The sequence below is a fragment of the Procambarus clarkii genome, chromosome 60, assembly GCF_040958095.1.
Source record: "Procambarus clarkii isolate CNS0578487 chromosome 60, FALCON_Pclarkii_2.0, whole genome shotgun sequence".
NCBI classification, from domain to species: Eukaryota; Metazoa; Arthropoda; class Malacostraca; order Decapoda; family Cambaridae; genus Procambarus; species Procambarus clarkii.
In genome coordinates, this window is record NC_091209.1 from 6,160,298 (window position 1) to 6,179,239 (window position 18,942).

The window sequence follows — 18,942 nt, forward strand, 5'->3', positions numbered from 1 at the left end:
GTTTGTGTTGATGTTTGTGTTGATGTTTGTGGTGATGTTTGTGTTGATGTTTGTGGTGATGTTTTGTGTTGATGTTTGTGTTGATGTTTATGTTGATGTTTGGTGTTGATGTTTTGTGTTGATGTTTGTGGTGATGTTTGTGTTGATGTTTGTGTTGATGTTTGTGGTGATGTTTGGTGTTGATGTTTGTGTTGATGTTTTGTGTTGATGTTTGTGTTGATGTTTTGTGTTGATGTTTGTGTTGATGTTTTGTGGTGATGTTTATGTTGATGTTTATGTTGATGTTTGTGTTGATGTTTGTGTTGATGTTTTGTGGTGATGTTTTGTGTTGATGTTTTGTGGTGATGTTTTGTGTTGATGTTTGTGGTGATGTTTGTGTTGATGTTTGTGGTGATGTTTTGTGTTGATGTTTTGTGTTGATGTTTTGTGTTGATGTTTGTGTTGATGTTTTGTGTTGATGTTTTGTGTTGATGTTTGTGATGTTTTGTGTTGATGTTTGTGTTGATGTTTGTGTTGATGTTTTGTGTTGATGTTTGTGTTGATGTTTTGTGTTGACGTTTGTGTTGATGTTTGTGTTGATGTTTGTGTTGATGTTTTGTGTTGATGTTTGTGTTGATGTTTTGTAGTAATGTTTGTGTTGATGTTTTGTGTTGATGTTTTGTGGTGATGTTTTGTGGTGATGTTTTGTGTTGATGTTTTGTGGTGATGTTTTGTGTTGATGTTTTGTGTTGATGTTTTGTGGTGATGTTTTGTGGTGATGTTTTGTGTTGATGTTTTGTGTTGATGTTTTGTGTTGATGTTTTGTGTTGATGTTTTGTGGTGATGTTTTGTGGTGATGTTTTGTGTTGATGTTTTGTGTTGATGTTTTGTGGTGATGTTTTGTGGTGATGTTTTGTGGTGATGTTTTGTGTTGATGTTTTGTGTTGATGTTTTGTGGTGATGTTTTGTGGTGATGTTTTGTGTTGATGTTTTGTGGTGATGTTTTGTGATGTTTTGTGTTGATGTTTATGTTGATGTTTGGTGTTGATGTTTGTGTTGATGTTTTGTGTTGATGTTTTGTGTTGATGTTTGTGGTGATGTTTTGTGTTGATGTTTTGTGGTGATGTTTTGTGGTGATGTTTTGTGGTGATGTTTTGTGTTGATGTTTATGTTGATGTTTGGTGTTGATGTTTGTGTTGATGTTTTGTGTTGATGTTTTGTGTTGATGTTTGTGGTGATGTTTTGTGTTGATGTTTGTGTTAATGTTTTGTGGTGATGTTTTGTGGTGATGTTTGTGGTGATGTTTGTGTTGATGTTTTGTGTTGATGTTTGTGTTGATGCTCTTGTTGATGAGTTCCGTTCCGCCTGCAGACCCCAACAGTCCACCCGATCAACCTGATCATCGAGGGCGCCACCATGACCGTGTTGTGCATCGCCATGGGGTCCCCGCCCCCCACCGTCTCCCTCTACATCTCCGGCATCCTCATCCACCAGGTGAGTGACCCCAGCATCCTCATCCACCAGGTGAGTGGCCCCAGCATCCTCATTCACCAGGTGAGTGACCCCAGCATCCTCATCCACCAGGTGAGTGACCCCAGCATCCTCATCCACCAGGTGAGTGACCTCAGCATCCTCATCCACCAGGTGAGTGACCCCCAGCATCCTCATCCACCAGGTGAGTGACCCCAGCATCCTCATCCACCAGGTGAGTGGCCCCAGCATCCTCATCCACCAGGTGAGTGACCCCAGCATCCTCATCCACCAGGTGAGTAACCCCAGCATGCTCATCCACCAGGTGAGTGACCTCAGCATCCTCATCCACCAGGTGAGTGACCCCCAGCATCCTCATCCACCAGGTGAGTGACCCCAGCATCCTCATCCACCAGGTGAGTGGCCCTCAGCATCCTCATCCACCAGGTGAGTGACCCCAGCATCCTCATCCACCAGGTGAGTGACCCTCAGCATCCTCATCCACCAGGTGAGTGACCCCCAGCATCCTCATCCACCAGGTGAGTGACCCCCAGCATCATCATCCACCAGGTGAGTGGCCCCAGCATCCTCATCCACCAGGTGAGTGACCCCAGCATCCTCATCCACCAGGTGAGTGACCCCCAGCATCCTTATCCACCAGGTGAGTGGCCCCCAGCATCCTCATCCACCAGGTGAGTGACCCCAGCATCCTCATCCACCAGGTGAGTGACCCCCAGCATCCTCATCCACCAGGTGAGTGACCTCAGCATCCTCATCCACCAGGTGAGTGACCCCAGCATCCTCATCTACCAGGTGAGTGACCCCCAGCATCCTCATCCACCAGGTGAGTGACCCCAGCATCCTCATCCACCAGGTGAGTGGCCCCAGCATCCTCATCCACCAGGTGAGTGGCCCCAGCATCCTCATCCACCAGGTGAGTGACCCCAGCATCCTCATCCACCAGGTGAGTGACCCCAGCATCCTCATCCACCAGGTGAGTGGCCCCAGCATCCTCATCCACCAGGTGAGTGACCCCCAGCATCCTCATCCACCAGGTGAGTGACCCCAGCATCCTCATCCACCAGGTGAGTGGCCCCAGCATCCTCATCCATCAGGTGAGTGGCCCTCAGCATCCTCATCCATCAGGTGAGTGGCCCTCAGCATCCTCATCCACCAGGTGAGTGGCCCCAGCATCCTCATCCACCAGGTGAGTGGCCCCAGCATCCTCATCCACCAGGTGAGTGACCCCAGCATCCTCATCCACCAGGTGAGTGACCCCAGCATCCTCATCCACCAGGTGAGTGGCCCCAGCATCCTCATCCACCAGGTGAGTGACCCCAGCATCCTCATCCACCAGGTGAGTGACCTCAGCATCTTCATCCACCAGGTGAGTGACCCCCAGCATCCTCATCCACCAGGTGAGTGACCCCAGCATCCTCATCCACCAGGTGAGTGGCCCCAGCATCCTCATCCACCAGGTGAGTGACCCCAGCATCCTCATCCACCAGGTGAGTAACCCCAGCATGCTCATCCACCAGGTGAGTGGCCCCAGCATCCTCATCCACCAGGTGAGTGACCCCAGCATCCTCATCCACCAGGTGAGTGACCCCAGCATCCTCATCCACCAGGTGATGAGGATAGTAGTATACTGACTAGTAAGGAATTCTATTGAAATAAATAATGCTGTAGAACAAAGTTAAATATTCCTAGGCCTAGTTTAGCATGCATGTGGACTACATTAGGCCTCAGATGTCGTGTATTAGGCCTAAGAAGGTTAGGTTAGGTTAGGTTAGGTTAGGTTAGGTTAGGTTAGTTTGTCAAAGCAACACAAGTAACAAATATAGTTTTCCGGTTTGTCCAACTCAATAGTTCAGATTGCTACGTTATAATTGCGTTGTAGGTGGGTATATATATATAGTATAGTCCTCATCGTTACTGTAAGTACTACCACAACAGGAGGCTGGGCTCAGTTACCGGACTGTGTACAGAGACCAGTTGAGCTGTAAGTACTACCACAACAGGAGGCTGGGCTCAGTTACCGGACTGTGTACAGAGACCAGTTGAGCTCAGCCAACTTTTCTCGTAAGGTATTTGAACTCTTCCGTCCTCTGCTGCAGGCAGTTTGAGCCGAGGGATTAATCTCAACTGCTGCAGAATGGGACTTCAGGGCACGATAAAAGAATTTGATTCACACTCCAAGAGGCCTCAGGTGTGGGGTGTATATTTTACTGTGAGCCCCTCTAATAAAACCTAGGTAACAAATAAGACACCTCAATCTTTACTCTTTGAGATGCGGACTCAGGTAAATAACTTTAGGTCAACAAAAATGTTGACAGTGTCTAGGCAGTGTTGGAGGTGTTTGGGGGCAGTGTTGGAGGTGTTTGGGGGGTCAGTGTTGGAGTGAGTGTTGCAGAATATGACTGGTGGTGGGACTGTACTGTGTGTCTCCTCCCTGGCAGGACGTGACGCGACACATGGTGACGGTCGTTCAGAACGTGACGAGGGAGATGAAGGAGATTTCCTGTTACGCCGACAATGGCTACGGCACCCCCATGCAGGCCTCCAGGACCATCACCATCTCCCGTGAGTCTCTGTCTCTCTCTCTCTCTCTCTCTCTCTCTCTCTCTCTCTCTCTCTCTCTCTCTCTCTCTCTCTCTCTCTCTCTCTCTCTCTCTCTCTCTCTCTCTCTCTCTCTCTTTCTCTCTCTGTCTCTCTCTCTGTCTCTCTCTCTGTCTCTCTCTCTCTGTCTCTCTCTCTGTCTCTGTCTCTCTCTGTCTCTGTCTCTGTCTCTCTCTCTCTCTCTCTCTCTCTCTCTCTCTCTCTCTCTCTCTCTCTCTCTCTCTCTCTCTCTCTCTCTCTCTCTCTCTCTCTCTCTCTCTGTCTCTGTCTCTGTCTCTCTCTCTCTCTCTCTCTCTCTCTCTCTCTCTCTCTCTCTCTCTCTCTCTCTCTCTCTCTCTCTCTCTCTCTCTCTCTCTCTCTCTCTCTCTCTCTCTGTCTCTCTCTCTCTCTCTCTCTCTCTCTGTCTCTCTCTCTCTCTCTCTCTCTCTCTCTCTCTCTCTCTCTCTCTCTCTCTCTCTCTCTCTCTCTCTCTCTCTCTCTCTCTCTCTCTCTCTCTCTCTCTCTCTTGTTGTCACTTGTGACATTTTCTATCTACTTATCGGTCTCTTATTCCATATATATGGGTATATGTAAGTCTTATTTGTAAGACAAAGATGGTGAGTGTGTCCCATGCTCCCTGGTGAGTGTGTCTCACCACTGAGTGCATTGTGCCCCATGAGGTATGGGGTACGGCCTCATATTCCAGTCGGTGAGTAAGGGGCTGAAGAATTAAGGATGTGAGGCACTTATGAGGAGACAATAGTATGTCGGTATGACTATTATATTTGGAAGGGTTCCGAGGACAAGGAGCTGGGATATGAGGACAGACTGAGAGCTGGTATATGAGGACAGACTGAGAGCTGGTATATGAGGACAGACTGAGAGCTGTGATATGAGGTCAGACTGAGAGCTGGGATATGAGGACAGACTGAGAGCTAGTATATGAGAACAGACTGAGAGCTAGTATATGAGGACAGACTGAGAGCTGGGATCTATAAGGACAGCCTAGGAGCTGGGATATGAGGACAGACTGAGAGCTGGTATATAAAGACAGACTGAGAGCTGGGATATGAGGACAAACTGAGAGCTGGGATATGAGGACAGACTGAGAGCTGGGATATGAGGACAGACTGAGAGCTGGTATATAAAGACAGACTGAGAGCTGGGATATGAGGACAGACTGAGAGCTGGTATATGAGGACAGACTGAGAGCTGGTATATGAGGACAGACTGAGAGCTGGGATATGAGGACAGACTGAGAGCTGGTATATAAAGACAGACTGAGAGCTGGGATATGAGGACAGACTGAGAGCTGGGATATATAAGACAGACTGAGAGCTGGGATATAAGGACAGACTGAGAGCTGGGATATAAGGACAGACTGAGAGCTTGGATATAAGGACAGACTGAGAGCTGGGATATATAAGACAGACTGAGAACTGGGATACGAGGACAGACAAAAAGCCCAAAGCACCATTGGGGATCGAACGCCGACCCTCGTACAGACCCGAGCCTTCCGCTCTAACGACCAATCCTCGCGGGCAGTGTGGGCTGTAATAGACATGTGTCCTCACCTAGTTGTACTCACCTAGTTGCGGTTCCCTGGTGTTGCAGGACGCCCCCGGATCGTGGCCCAGGAGGTGGTGAGGGTGCTAGAGGGGAGGTCGACCACGCTGGAGTGTGGCGTCGACGCCTGGCCGGAGCCCTCCCTGGTGTGGTGGCGGGACCCTGAGGGCAGAGTGCCCGTCATACACGGAGGCAACTACGCCATCAACACCATCACCGGTGCTCAGGTAAGGTGCTGTGTGGCCACGTCCTTGTGTGTGTGTGTGTGTGTTGTGGCACTCTAGTGGTATCAACCAGGTACAGTACGCTTTGTTGCGTGGAGGTACAGTTCTCACCTTTGTGGAGTGTGTGGAGCCAGCTGGCTCTAGCTGGCTCACCCCAGCTGGCTCACCCCAGCTGGCTCACCCTAGCTGGCTCACCCTAGCTGGCTCACCCTAGCTGGCTCACCCTAGCTGGCTCACCCCAGCTGGCTCACCCCAGCTGGCTCACCCTAGCTGGCTCACCCTAGCTGGCTCACCCTAGCTGGCTCACCCTAGCTGGCTCACCCCAGCTGGCTCAGCCCAGCTGGCTCACCCTAGCTGGCTCACCCTAGCTGGCTCACCCCAGCTGGCTCACCCCAGCTGGCTCACCCTAGCTGGCTCACTCTAGCTGGCTCACCCTAGCTGGCTCACCCTAGCTGGCTCACCCTAGCTGGCTAACCCCTGGCCTGATGTATTGTCGTTCTCGGGAACCTGATCACCTTCTCCACTTTTTGACCCCATCTGCCTCGTTAGTTCTCACTGATGCCGTTTTCATTACAATGGGGAAGGAGAGGGGACCTCCCTCTCTCCCCTCACAGTGAGGGGAGTGGACCCTCTCTCTCCCTCACAATGAGGGTATGATCTCTTTACAATGAGGGTGGCAGTCCCTCACACACCCTACCACCTGTGCTCTATCTGCACTCTCTAAGTACTCTTTCATTGTGTACTCTGATCTGGGGTGCGAGGGATCTGAGTGACCGCGTAACTCAGAGCTTTCAGGTGGAAACCCACTGGGATAAGCTTGGAGGGTTTTCGGTCTGGGTTTTAGCCCTGAGGGACGTCGGGCCCTCAGCTCTTGAGCTGAGGGCTCTCAGATATGTGAGCGGAAGTTCTGAGACTGACTTGGACGAAGATGGACGTCTTTGGTGGGGTTTGAGATGGCTGGTGACTCTGCTTACTGGTGAAGCTGCTTCTTGGTGACTCTGCCCGCTGTAATACTGCTTCTCTCTCTCCTGACCAGGGCGAAGGTAACTACCTGATGCAGCTCACCATCAAGAGTGTGAATCAGAGTGACGCCGACCTTTACTACTGTCACGCTCGCAACGCCTTCGGCTCCATCACCTACACCACTAAGGTAAGGCTGCCCCTCACACACTACACTAAGGTAAGGCTCCCCCTCACACACTACACTAAGGTAAGGCTCCCCCTCACACACAACACTAAGGTAAGGCTCCCCCTCACACACTACACTAAGGTAAGGCTCCCCCTCACACACTACACTAAGCTAAGGCTCCCTGAAATAAGGCTTTTTATCCCTCACAACTAAGGTAAGGCTCCCCCTCACACACAACACTAAGGTAAGGCTCCCCCTCACACACAACACTAAGGTAAAGCTCCCCCTCACACACTACACTAAGGTAAGGCTCCCCCTCACACACTACACTAAGGTAAGGCTCCCCCTCACACACTACACTAAGGTAAGGCTCCCCCTCACACACTACACTAAGGTAAGGCTCCCTGAAATAAGGCTTTTTATCCCTCATAACTAAGGTAAGGCTGCCATACACACCACTAAGGTAAGGCTCAATACACAGCTCATTAAGGTAAGGCTCATTGCACACACACCACTAAGGTAACGCTCCTTCATACATGTGTTAATTTGTGCGTTATTTTGCCTGTGTGTGTGTGTGTGTGTGTGTGTGTGTGTGTGTGTGTGTGTGTGTGTGTGTGTGTGTTTACTTACCTAGTTGTGCCTGCAGGGCCGAGAGTGAGCTCTTGGGCCCGGTCTGACCTCCAAGTTTTGATAACATCAACATTAAAACTTGTGTGTCATGGCAGACTCAAGTATTCCCTTCTCCAGTTCATGCCATTTACTCATAACTTATGACTAACTGTTTCCTTCCAGCCGCATGACTGGTCTGCGGCTCCGTTCCACTTGTTAGTTAATACAATGATATTCAGTTCTTGTATTTATCATTGTATTTGTTTGTTGTAGTTTAATGCATTCACCTCTGTAATTGTTTCATGTAGATGCTGCATTGACTTGCAACCCTTACTGTATTACACACAGAAATCATAATAGCGTGATGTATCAAATGAATTGTGTATAACCCTGGTTTGTGTCTCGGAGAGGCTGCAGGATCTGTGGGTAAATCAGGATGATTTGCTGGTTGCAATTGTTTTAACCATGTCGTAGCTCAGTCGATTAAGGCAGCGTCTGGGATCCTCTCGGACGTAGGTTCGAGCCCTCGTCACGGCCCTTATGGATTTGTTCCTTACTGTAAGTATTTCCTGTCATCTCCTGAGCTCATCTGTGTGTGTGTCCAGCCTCCACTTGTGTCCTCTGGCAGGGCTGTTATTTTACACGTTGCCTCTTCATCCACCCTGATAATTTCCCTCAGTATCTTGTACGTTGTTATCATATCCTCACCTTACCGTCTGTCCTCCAAGGAGACGAGGGTTCACTTCTCTCCGTCATCACATTAGTAGTCTATTTTTGCACAGGTCCTCTTGTTGTCATTTTTTGATAATGGTCTCCAGGTTGGATCTCTAAATCGGGGCTGCATACACAACAGTTGGTCTTACATAGGTTACATATATTGTTCTAGGCTTGTCTAGTTTCTTTGTCTAGTTTCTTTTCTCCAGTTTCCTAAAGCTTACTAGAATATGTATAAGGTTAGTGTATGCTACCATCGATATTTTGAAATGTTTTCCTTAGGGTCATGGTTTGCTGTTTGTTTCACATCTTTATTATGTTCCCAGCAGCTATCTCTTCTTTTTATCTCTAAGGCCATCGAGGTCTACTTTGTATCACTCATTACTTTGCATTTGTCATGGTTGAAATCTAGCAACCATATTCCAAACATCACTGAAGCGCAGCTTGTCCCCTGTGGCCGTCTACAGATATATTCGTTTCCAATCCTTCTCGTCAGGTTTTTATCAAAACACTGTCCAGTTTTCTCTGTCAGATCATCTGCATATATCCGGAACGGAATGGTTTCCGGCAGTGATTCATGTGCCACAGCACCTGTGGTCTCAACAATCCGGCTCCTCCACTGGGATTGAACTATCCGGCCAGAGAGGTTCCCTGGCGTCTTCCACGCCAGTAATCTTCCAGGAACACCAGCTGTCTTCTCAAGTTGGCGCCACAACCTTCAGAGAGCCATTGTGTCAAACACGTTTCCTGGAAGCCAAGGAACACTCTCTCAGATCACCTTATTTTCACCTGTTTTATCATACTCGTTTTATGATTGCAGTCAGATACAGGTGACTTGACCTGATATCGAGGGATCCCACGTGGTGGAGGTGGGGTCCCTCGATTGTTTCAAGCGTAGGTTGGACATGTATATGAGTGGGATTGGGTGGTTATAAATAGGAGCTGCCTCGTATGTGCCAATAGGCCTTCTGCAGTTACCTTTGTTCTAATGTTCTTATATCACCGAAGCCATTTTGGTGCTGAGAGAGAGACTGGATTTATGTGCTGTTGGCTCCACAGGTTGGCTGTTGCCCCTGTGAGTCACTACAGGACCTTGAAGCAACTCCATGCCTGTAACACCTGTCTCTAGTCCTATATGGGTCCTGTCTTCCTACTTTCTTGTATATTAAGGTGAGAAGCGACGACGTTTCGGTCCGTCTTGTGCTATTATCAAATTATCAAGTCTCGTGTGGTATTCAGTAGTTCCTCAGCCATGTTATTAAGACTCATCGTCTGCAAGAGTTGAAGAGCGTGTGAGTGTGTGTGTGTGTGTGTGTGTGTGTGTGTGTGTGTGTGTGTGTGTGTGTGTGTGTGTGTGTGTGTGTGTCACTACACACCCCAGCTGCACTCACTACAAGTATACCCATTATAGTTGAGATAGTTTTACTAGCCAATAAGCGTACAGTGTAGCCAATAAAGACACCTTAATTACATTATTAACAGTGTTGCCAAAAAACGGTGTGAAGCTTAGTCTTAATTACTTTATTAATATGCACAGTTACCAATAAAATAGCGAATACTGGCCTTAATTGCCAGATTTGCATACACTGTTGCCAGCAAGGTGGAAGAGGTTATAGCATTGTTTACATTCCGTGTTAACACTCAGACCTGTTCTGCCACTCAGGTTCAGATCGTGAAGCCGGTTAAGCTGGAGATCGACGTATCTGAGTGCTGCCGAGTGAACAACGTGAGTGACAGCTGCATGGACGCGTGCGCCTTCGACGAGCTCAACTTTGATCGAGTGATGAACCGAGAAGAGTGCATCCCTGACTTTAGCAAGCTGATGAAGTGTGCAGCAGGTGGGTGATGGGTCTTATAGTACGTGGGGGAGGTGGGTGATGGGTCTTATTGTATGGGGGGGAGGTGGGTGATGGGTCTTATAGTACGTGGGGGAGGTGGGTGATGGGTCTTATTGTATGGGGGGGAGGTGGGTGATGGGTCTTATAGTACGTGGGGGAGGTGGGTGATGGGTCTTATTGTATGGGGGGGAGGTGGGTGATGAGTCTTATAGTACGTGGGGGGCAGGTGGGTGATGGGGTCTTATGGTGGGGGGGGGGGGAGGTGGGTGGCCCTAATGATATGTATATGGTATAGGCTGGTGTCTCACGTGTTCGGTTCTAGCCACACCGACGTGTTCGGTTCTGGCCACACCGACGTGTTCGGTTCTGGCCACACCGACGTGTTCGGTTCTGGCGACACAGACGTGTTCGGTTCTGGCCACACCGACGTGTTCGGTTCTGGCCACACCGACGTGTTCGGTTCTGGCCACACCGACGTGTTCGGTTCCGGCCACACCGACGTGTTCGGTTCTAGCCACACCGACGTGTTCGGTTCTGGCCACACCGACGTGTTCGGTTCTAGCCACACTGACGTGTTCGGTATAGAACTACGGTCAGCTCATCACTAGAGATAATTGTATTTACTTCCTGATTCAAAATACCTTTTCATCAGAGATTTTTATTTACAAATATTTTATTACATTATTTTTATTTACAAATGTTTTAATACATTATTTTTATTTACAAATATTTTATTACATTATTTTTATTTACAAATGTTTTAATACATTATTTTTATTTACAAATATTTTAATACATTATTTTTATTTACAAATATTTTAATACATTATTTTTATTTACCAATATTTTATTACATTATTTTTATTTACAAATATTTTATTACATTATTTTTATTTACAAATAACATCTAAAATCATCATAATAGCAACAACAAAAAAAATATCGGTACATATTTGATAATTTTTTTTGTATAACTTTCCACCACAAATTATTGTTTATCTTAAATAAAAACAACAAAAACACATTCAAATGTTTAATTGACAAATTAATTAATAAAATGCTTCATGAAACAATGGACTCTCCTGGGACAATGGAGACACTATAGTTTGTTTGTTTGTTTAGCTTGACATTACACAATGAAGGTGGGGGGGGGGAGGGGGAGGCTTTGACACCTTGGCCAGGGGGTCAATATACCGAGAATTATTGACCCTCCAGAGGTTGGTAGGACTTAAGGCCAACACCAAACGTGTTGTTTGGTCTGTAAGGTATTGTGGTGGACTTGGTGACCCTCCAGAGGTTGGTAGGACTTAAGGCCAACACTAAACGTGTTGTTTGGTCTGTAAGGTATTGTGGTGGACTTGGTGACCCTCCAGAGGTTGGTAGGACTTAAGGCCGACACCAAACGTGTTGTTTGCTCTGTAAGGTATTGTGGTGGACTTGATGACCCTCCAGAGGTTGGTAGGACTTAAGGCCAACACTAAACGTGTTGTTTAGTCTGTAAGGTATTGTGGTGGACTTGGTGACCCTCCAGAGGTTGGTAGGACTTAAGGCCAACACTAAACATGTTGTTTAGTCTGTAAGGTATTGTGGTGGACTTGGTGACCCTCCAGAGGTTGGTAGGACTTAAGGCCAACACTGAACGTGTTGTTTGCTCTGTAAGGTATTGTGGTGGACTTGATGACCCTCCAGAGGTTGGTAGGACTTAAGGCCAACACTAAACGCGTTGTTTAGTCTGTAAGGTATTGTGGTGGACTTGGTGACCCTCCAGAGGTTGGTAGGACTTAAGGCCAACACTAAACGCGTTGTTTAGTCTGTAAGGTATTGTGGTGGACTTGATGACCCTCCAGAGGTTGGTAGGACTTAAGGCCGACACTAAACGTGTTGTTTAGTCTGTAAGGTATTGTGGTGGACTTGATGACCCTCCAGAGGTTGGTAGGACTTAAGGCCAACACTAAACGCGTTGATTGGTCTGTAAGGTATTGTGGTGGACTTGGTGACCCTCCAGAGGTTGGTAGGACTTAAGGCCAACACTAAACGCGTTGTTTAGTCTGTAAGGTATTGTGGTGGACTTGATGACCCTCCAGAGGTTGGTAGGACTTAAGGCCAACACTAAACGTGTTGTTTAGTCTGTAAGGTATTGTGGTGGACTTGGTGACCCTCCAGAGGTTGGTAGGACTTAAGGCCAACACTAAACGTGTTGTTTAGTCTGTAAGGTATTGTGGTGGACTTGGTGACCCTCCAGAGGTTGGTAGGACTTAAGGCCAACACTAAACGTGTTGTTTAGTCTGTAAGGTATTGTGGTGGACTTGGTGACCCTCCAGAGGTTGGTAGGACTTAAGGCCAACACTAAACGTGTTGTTTAGTCTGTAAGGTATTGTGGTGGACTTGGTGACCCTCCAGAGGTTGGTAGGACTTAAGGCCAACACTAAACGTGTTGTTTAGTCTGTAAGGTATTGTGGTGGACTTGGTGACCCTCCAGAGGTTGGTAGGACTTAAGGCCAACACCAAACGTGTTGATTGCTCTGTAAGGTATTGTGGTGGACTTGATGACCCTCCAGAGGTTGGTAGGGGCCGGAACCTGCTAGAATTTGCGTTGGCAATATAAGGAAACGGGTGTTTAAAGCTCTACTAACCGTGACACAGATGTTTAAAGTTTTTTACAAACCATGACACACATGTTTAAAGCTTTACAAATTATTACACAGATGTTTAAAGCTCTAAAAACTATGATACAGATGTTTAAAGCTCTACAAACCATGACACAGATGTTTAAATCTCCTACAAACCATGACACAGGTGTTTAAATCTCCTACAAATCATGACACATGTTTAAAGCTCTCTACAAACCATGACACAAGTGTTTAAATCTCCTACAAATCATGACACAGGTGTTTAAATCTCCTGCAAATCATGACACAGATGTTTAAAGCTCTCTACAAACCATAACACAGGTGTTATAAGTGTTACAATGAAGCACTCGTGTGATGTGAACGTTACCAACTATGTCACAGTTGGTGACACAACCTTACACTCAGTGACATGTGTTTTCAGCTCTGAAAGGCGTGACACAGATGTTTTAAGCATTACAAACTATTACCAATATATTTTGAGCGTTACTCATGACTGTACATTTTACAGGTGTTGAGTACTCATTACTCTTCCTCATGCCGGTGTTGAGTACTCATTAATCTTCCCCCATACAGGTGTTGAGTACTCATTACTCTTCCTCATGCAGGTGTTGAATACTCATTAGTCTACCCGATACAGGTGTTGAGAACACATTACTCTTCCCCCATACAGGTGTTGAGTACTCATTACTCTTCCCCCATACAGGTGTTGAGTACTCATTACTCTTCCCCCATACAGGAATGAATACAGACTAATCTACATTTTTCCTATGGAACAGAAGGAATGGACAGTTTACTCACGTGATATATATACCGGGATGGGAAGAGTGGAACAAGTGGTTTGTAAAGAGGCTGTGGGAGAGTAGAATGGGCTGCCAGCTACTATTCTTGAGACACACATTTTGAACAGGTTTCAAGAATTGGGGTAAGGCTGGGTCCCAGGAACCTAAGCCCGTGGGAGGGGGGCGGCATTCAAGACCATCCCAGGGTACTTAAATGTACTCTTAACCTTGCTAGAGTGCCCGATGTGCACTCAGCCCAGTGTTGGAGTGACCTCCGTGCACTCAGCCCAGTGTTAGAGTGACATCCGTGCACTCAGCCCAGTGTTGGAGTGACCTCCGTGCACTCAGCCTTGTGTTGGAGTGACATACGTGCACCCAGCCCAGTGTTGGAGTGACATCCGTGCACTCAGCCTAGTGTTGGAGTGACCTCCGTGCACTCAGCCTAGTGTTGGAGTGACCTCCGTGCACTCAGCCTAGTGTTGGAGTGACCTCCGTGCACTCAGCCTAGTGTTGGAGTGACCTCCGTGCACTCAGCCTAGTGTTGGAGTGACCTCCGTGCACTCAGCCTAGTGTTGGAGTGACCTCCGTGCACTCAGCCTAGTGTTGGAGTGACCTCCGTGCACTCAGCCTAGTGTTGGAGTGACATCCGTGCACTCAGCCCAGTGTTGGAGTGACATCCGTGCACTCAGCCCAGTGTTGGAGTGACATCCGTGCACTCAGCCCTGTGTTGGAGTGACATCCGTGCACTCAGTCCTCTGTTGGAGTGCCATCCGTGCACTCAGCCTTGTGTTGGAGTGACATCCGTGCACTCAGCCCAGTGTTGGAGTGACATCCGTGCACTCAGCCCAGTGTTGGAGTGACCTCCGTGCACTCAGCCCAGTGTTGGAGTGACATCCGTGCACTCAGCCTAGTGTTGGAGTGACATTCGTGCACTCAGCCCAGTGTTGGAGTGACATCCGTGCACTCAGTCCAGTGTTGGAGTGACATCCGTGCACTCAGCCCTGTGTTGGAGCGACATCCGTGCACTCAGCCTAGTGTTGGAGTGACATCCGTGCACTCAGCCTTGTGTTGGAGCGACATCCGTGCACTCAGCCTAGTGTTGGAGTGACATCCGTGCACTCAGCCTTGTGTTGGAGTGACATACGTGCACTCAGCCCAGTGTTGGAGTGACATCCGTGCACTCAGCCTAGTGTTGGAGTGACATTCGTGCACTCAGCCCTGTGTTGGAGTGACATCCGTGCACTCAGCCCAGTGTTGGAGTGACATCCGTGCACTCAGCCCTGTGTTGGAGCGACCTCCGTGCACTCAGCCTAGTGGTGGAGTGACATCCGTGCACTCAGCCTAGTGTTGGAGTGACATCCGTGCACTCAGCCTAGTGTTGGAGTGACCTCCGTGCACTCAGCCCAGTGTTGGAGTGACATCCGTGCACTCAGCCTAGTGTTGGAGTGACCTCCGTGCACTCAGCCCAGTGTTGGAGTGACATCCGTGCACTCAGTCCAGTGTTGGAGTGACATCCGTGCACTCAGCCCTGTGTTGGAGCGACATCCGTGCACTCAGCCTAGTGTTGGAGTGACATCCGTGCACTCAGCCTTGTGTTGGAGTGACATCCGTGCACTCAGCCCAGTGTTGGAGTGACATCCGTGCACTCAGCCCTGTGTTGGAGCGACCTCCGTGCACTCAGCCTAGTGGTGGAGTGACCTCCGTGCACTCAGCCCAGTGTTGGAGTGACATCCGTGCACTCAGTCCAGTGTTGGAGTGACCTCCGTGCACTCAGCCTAGTGTTGGAGTGACATCCGTGCACTCAGCCCAGTGTTGGAGCGACCTCCGTGCACTCAGCCTAGTGTTGGAGTGACCTCCGTGCACTCAGCCTAGTGTTGGAGTGACCTCCGTGCACTCAGCCTAGTGTTGGAGCGACATCCGTGCACTCAGCCTAGTGTTGGAGTGACCTCCGTGCACTCAGCCTAGTGTTGGAGCGACCTCCGTGCACTCAGCCTAGTGTTGGAGCGACCTCTGTGCACTCAGCCTAGTGTTGGAGTGACCTCCGTGCACTCAGCCTAGTGTTGGAGTGACATCCGTGCACTCAGCCCTGTGTTGGAGTGACCTCCGTGCACTCAGCCCAGTGTTGGAGTGACATCCGTGCACTCAGCCTAGTGTTGGAGTGACCTCCGTGCACTCAGCCTAGTGTGGATGAGTGACATCCGTGCACTCAGCCTCCTGTGGTGGACCAACTAACGCCATCACTGTCACTCATAGTGTCATTTTCACTCATATTCCGTCACCCAAACACATTATGTAGTCCAATTAAGTCATGTTGATAATAAGATATAATTTGCATGCTCTCTATTCACTCTGTTTCCATGGTGACGGCATAATAATGGTCCTGTTTTTTAATTCAATAGAAAAAAACAAATTGTAATCTAAAATATTTCACCAGTACGATACGCGGACCTAACAGCCAATCACGAGGGTGTCATTCAGTGACGTAACAATGACGTTGTAATAACGATGACGGGACAGTTGAATAAAAAACATATGAGCTCTGCTTTATTCCGTCTGCTTGAATGTGCAGTGATCAATATTCCCCGCGAGTCAAACACAGGTCTTTGATGCAGCAAGAATGGCTCTCATCCTCGCCTCGGGTTCCACTTTCTCTTGAAGGAGTCTTAATATTCACAAGGTTCAGCTTACACGCACTTCAGTGTAGTCTTTGTACAAGATGGGGGTCTGGAGTGACCAGGAGCCAGCTTGGGTGACGGTAGCTTGTCTGGCTCCTTCATTGTTAGTGTGAGAGGTGAGCCATCACTATATTACAAAGGTAACTCTTGCTACGGTCCGTCAAATGTGTCACCTTTCTTGTCGGCTTCAGTCCGTCAAATGTGACACCTTTCTTGTCGGCTTCAGTCCGTCAAATGTGACACCTTTCGTGTCGGCTTCAGTCCGTCAAATGTGACACCTTTCTTGTCGGCTTCAGTCAGTCAAATGTGTCACCTTTTTTGTCGGCTTCAGTCCGTCAAATGTGACACCTTTCTTGTCGGCTTCAGTCCGTCAAATGTGACACCTTTCTTGTCGGCTTCAGTCCATCAAATGTGACACCTTTCTTGTCGGCTTCAGTCCGTCAAATGTGACACCTTTCTTCTCGGCTTCAGTCCATCAAATGTGACACCTTTCTTGTCGGCTTCAGTCCGTCAAATGTGACACCTTTCTTGTCGGCTTCAGTCCGTCAAATGTGTCTCCTTTTTTGTCGGCTTCAGTCCGTCAAATGTGACACCTTTCTTGTCGGCTTCAGTCCGTCAAATGTGACACCTTTCTTGTCGGCTTCAGTCCGTCAAATGTGTCACCTTTTTTGTCGGCTTCAGTCCGTCAAATGTGACACCTTTCGTGTCGGCTTCAGTCCGTCAAATGTGACACCTTTCTTGTCGGCTTCAGTCCGTCAAATGTGACACCTTTCTTGTCGGCTTCAGTCCGTCAAATGTGACACCTTTCTTGTCGGCTTCAGTCCGTCAAATGTGACACCTTTCTTGTCGGCTTCAGTCCGTCAAATGTGTCACCTTTTTTGTCGGCTTCAGTCCGTCAAATGTGACACCTTACTTGTCGGCTTCAGTCCGTCAAATGTGACACCTTTCTTGTCGGCTTCAGTCCGTCAAATGTGTCACCTTTTTTTGTCGGCTTCAGTCCGTCAAATGTGTCACCTTTTTTGTCGGCTTCAGTCCGTCAAATGTGACACCTTACTTGTCGGCTTCAGTCCGTCAAATGTGACACCTTGCTTGTCGGCTTCAGTCCGTCAAATGTGACACCTTACTTGTCGGCTTCAGTCCGTCAAATGTGACACCTTACTTGTCGGCTTCAGTCCGTCAAATGTGACACCTTACTTGTCGGCTTCAGTCCGTCAAATGTGACACCTTACTTGTCGGCTTCAGTCCGTCAAATGTGACTTTTCTTGTCGTTCAGTGACTTTCTGGGCCGTTTTTGGGGGGTCTAATTTGCTGAAAATTAATTACGGAGACAAAAGGTTGTCTTTGTCATGCTTGTCCTGTTATAAGGAAGCCATTCACACCAGCATGATATAAACTGTGTTGACGGTGAACTAAGCTGTGGTGCAGGGGCCAGATTCACGAAGCAGTTACGCAAGTACAGGGGCCAGATTCACGAAGCAGTTACGCAAGTACAGGGGCCAGATTCACGAAGCAGTTACGCAAGTACAGGGGCCAGATTCACGAAGCAGTTACGCAAGTACAGGGGCCAGATTCACGAAGCAGTTACGCAAGTACAGGGGCCAGATTCACGAAGCAGTTACGCAAGTACAGGGGCCAGATTCACGAAGCACTTACGCAAGTACTGAGGCCAGATTCACGAAGCACTTACGCAAGTACTGGGGCCAGATTCACGAAGCAGTTACGCAAGCACTTACGAACGTGTCCATCTTTCCTCAATCTTTGACGGCTTTGTTTACATTTATTAAACAGTTTACAAGCATGAAAACCTGTCAATCAACTGTTGTTATTGTTATAAACAGCCTCCTGGTGCTTCCGAGCTCATTAACTGTTTAATAATAGTAAACAAAGCCGCCAAAGATTGAGAAAAGATGTAAAGGTTCGTAAGTGCTTGCGTAACTGCTTCGTGAATCTGGCACCTGGTCACGTGTGTGCTGCCCCCCCCCCCTTAAGTGCCACTTGAACCACAGGTACACACACCTGGGAGCGCACAGTAGCCACTTGAGGGCCAGGTCCAGGTGCTTCAACTTACCTCTCAAGCAGGGAACAGAGTTCCTGGAGTTATATAACTCCAGCTGAAGCTATTAAGAGCCCTTAAGTGCACTTGTGAGCGATCCGAGTGAAACAGTGAAGTCAGGCGTGACTTATAAGTGTCCAAGTACGCCAGCAGAGGGCGTGTGAAGCAGTCTTAGTGACCCTCAGACACCTCTTGTTAATATTGAATCAAAAACTGTGTATTATGCAGGCGAGGAGTCACAATAACGGGGCTAAAGTATGTTGAGCAGACCACACACTAGAAGGTGAAGGGACGACGACGTTTCGGTCCGTCCTGGACCATTCTCAAGACAATCGACTTGAGAATGGTCCAGGACGGACCGGAACGTCGTCGTCCCTTCACCTTCTAGTGTGTGTGGGTCTGGTCATCTCTGTATTATATTCTAGACATTACAAAAAAGACCTCGTGACTACAAGTATGTAAAAATCACTGAAATATATTCAAGTAAACTTTTTTTCAAGAGCCTTGGGGGTGATGGTGAATTATTTAACCAGTGGTGAAAATTCAACATTTTTTTTTTTGCATCAATTAGTTTGGTCCTGTCAGTAGGGCTGTTCTGAGGGTGACTCAGGAAGGCTCTCAAGTGTCCTATTACACGTGTGTGTATAATTGTATATTAAGTGTGTTTTATACACTCGT

The 18,942-nt window shown here is 48.1% G+C and overlaps 1 protein-coding gene across 3 annotated transcripts in view; it reads left to right on the forward strand.

Moving 5' to 3' along the window:
* LOC123766927 (Ig-like and fibronectin type-III domain-containing protein 1) overlaps positions 1-18,942 on the forward strand; it is a 155,681-nt gene that overhangs the window by 119,658 nt on the left and 17,081 nt on the right. For all 3 annotated transcript variants that reach the window (XM_069307413.1, XM_069307414.1, XM_069307415.1), the window contains 5 exons: positions 1,351-1,473; positions 3,909-4,032; positions 5,662-5,840; positions 6,874-6,987; positions 9,953-10,127. In XM_069307413.1, the coding sequence (XP_069163514.1) occupies positions 1,351-1,473; positions 3,909-4,032; positions 5,662-5,840; positions 6,874-6,987; positions 9,953-10,127 (715 nt within the window). The remainder of the gene's footprint in view (positions 1-1,350; positions 1,474-3,908; positions 4,033-5,661; positions 5,841-6,873; positions 6,988-9,952; positions 10,128-18,942) is intronic.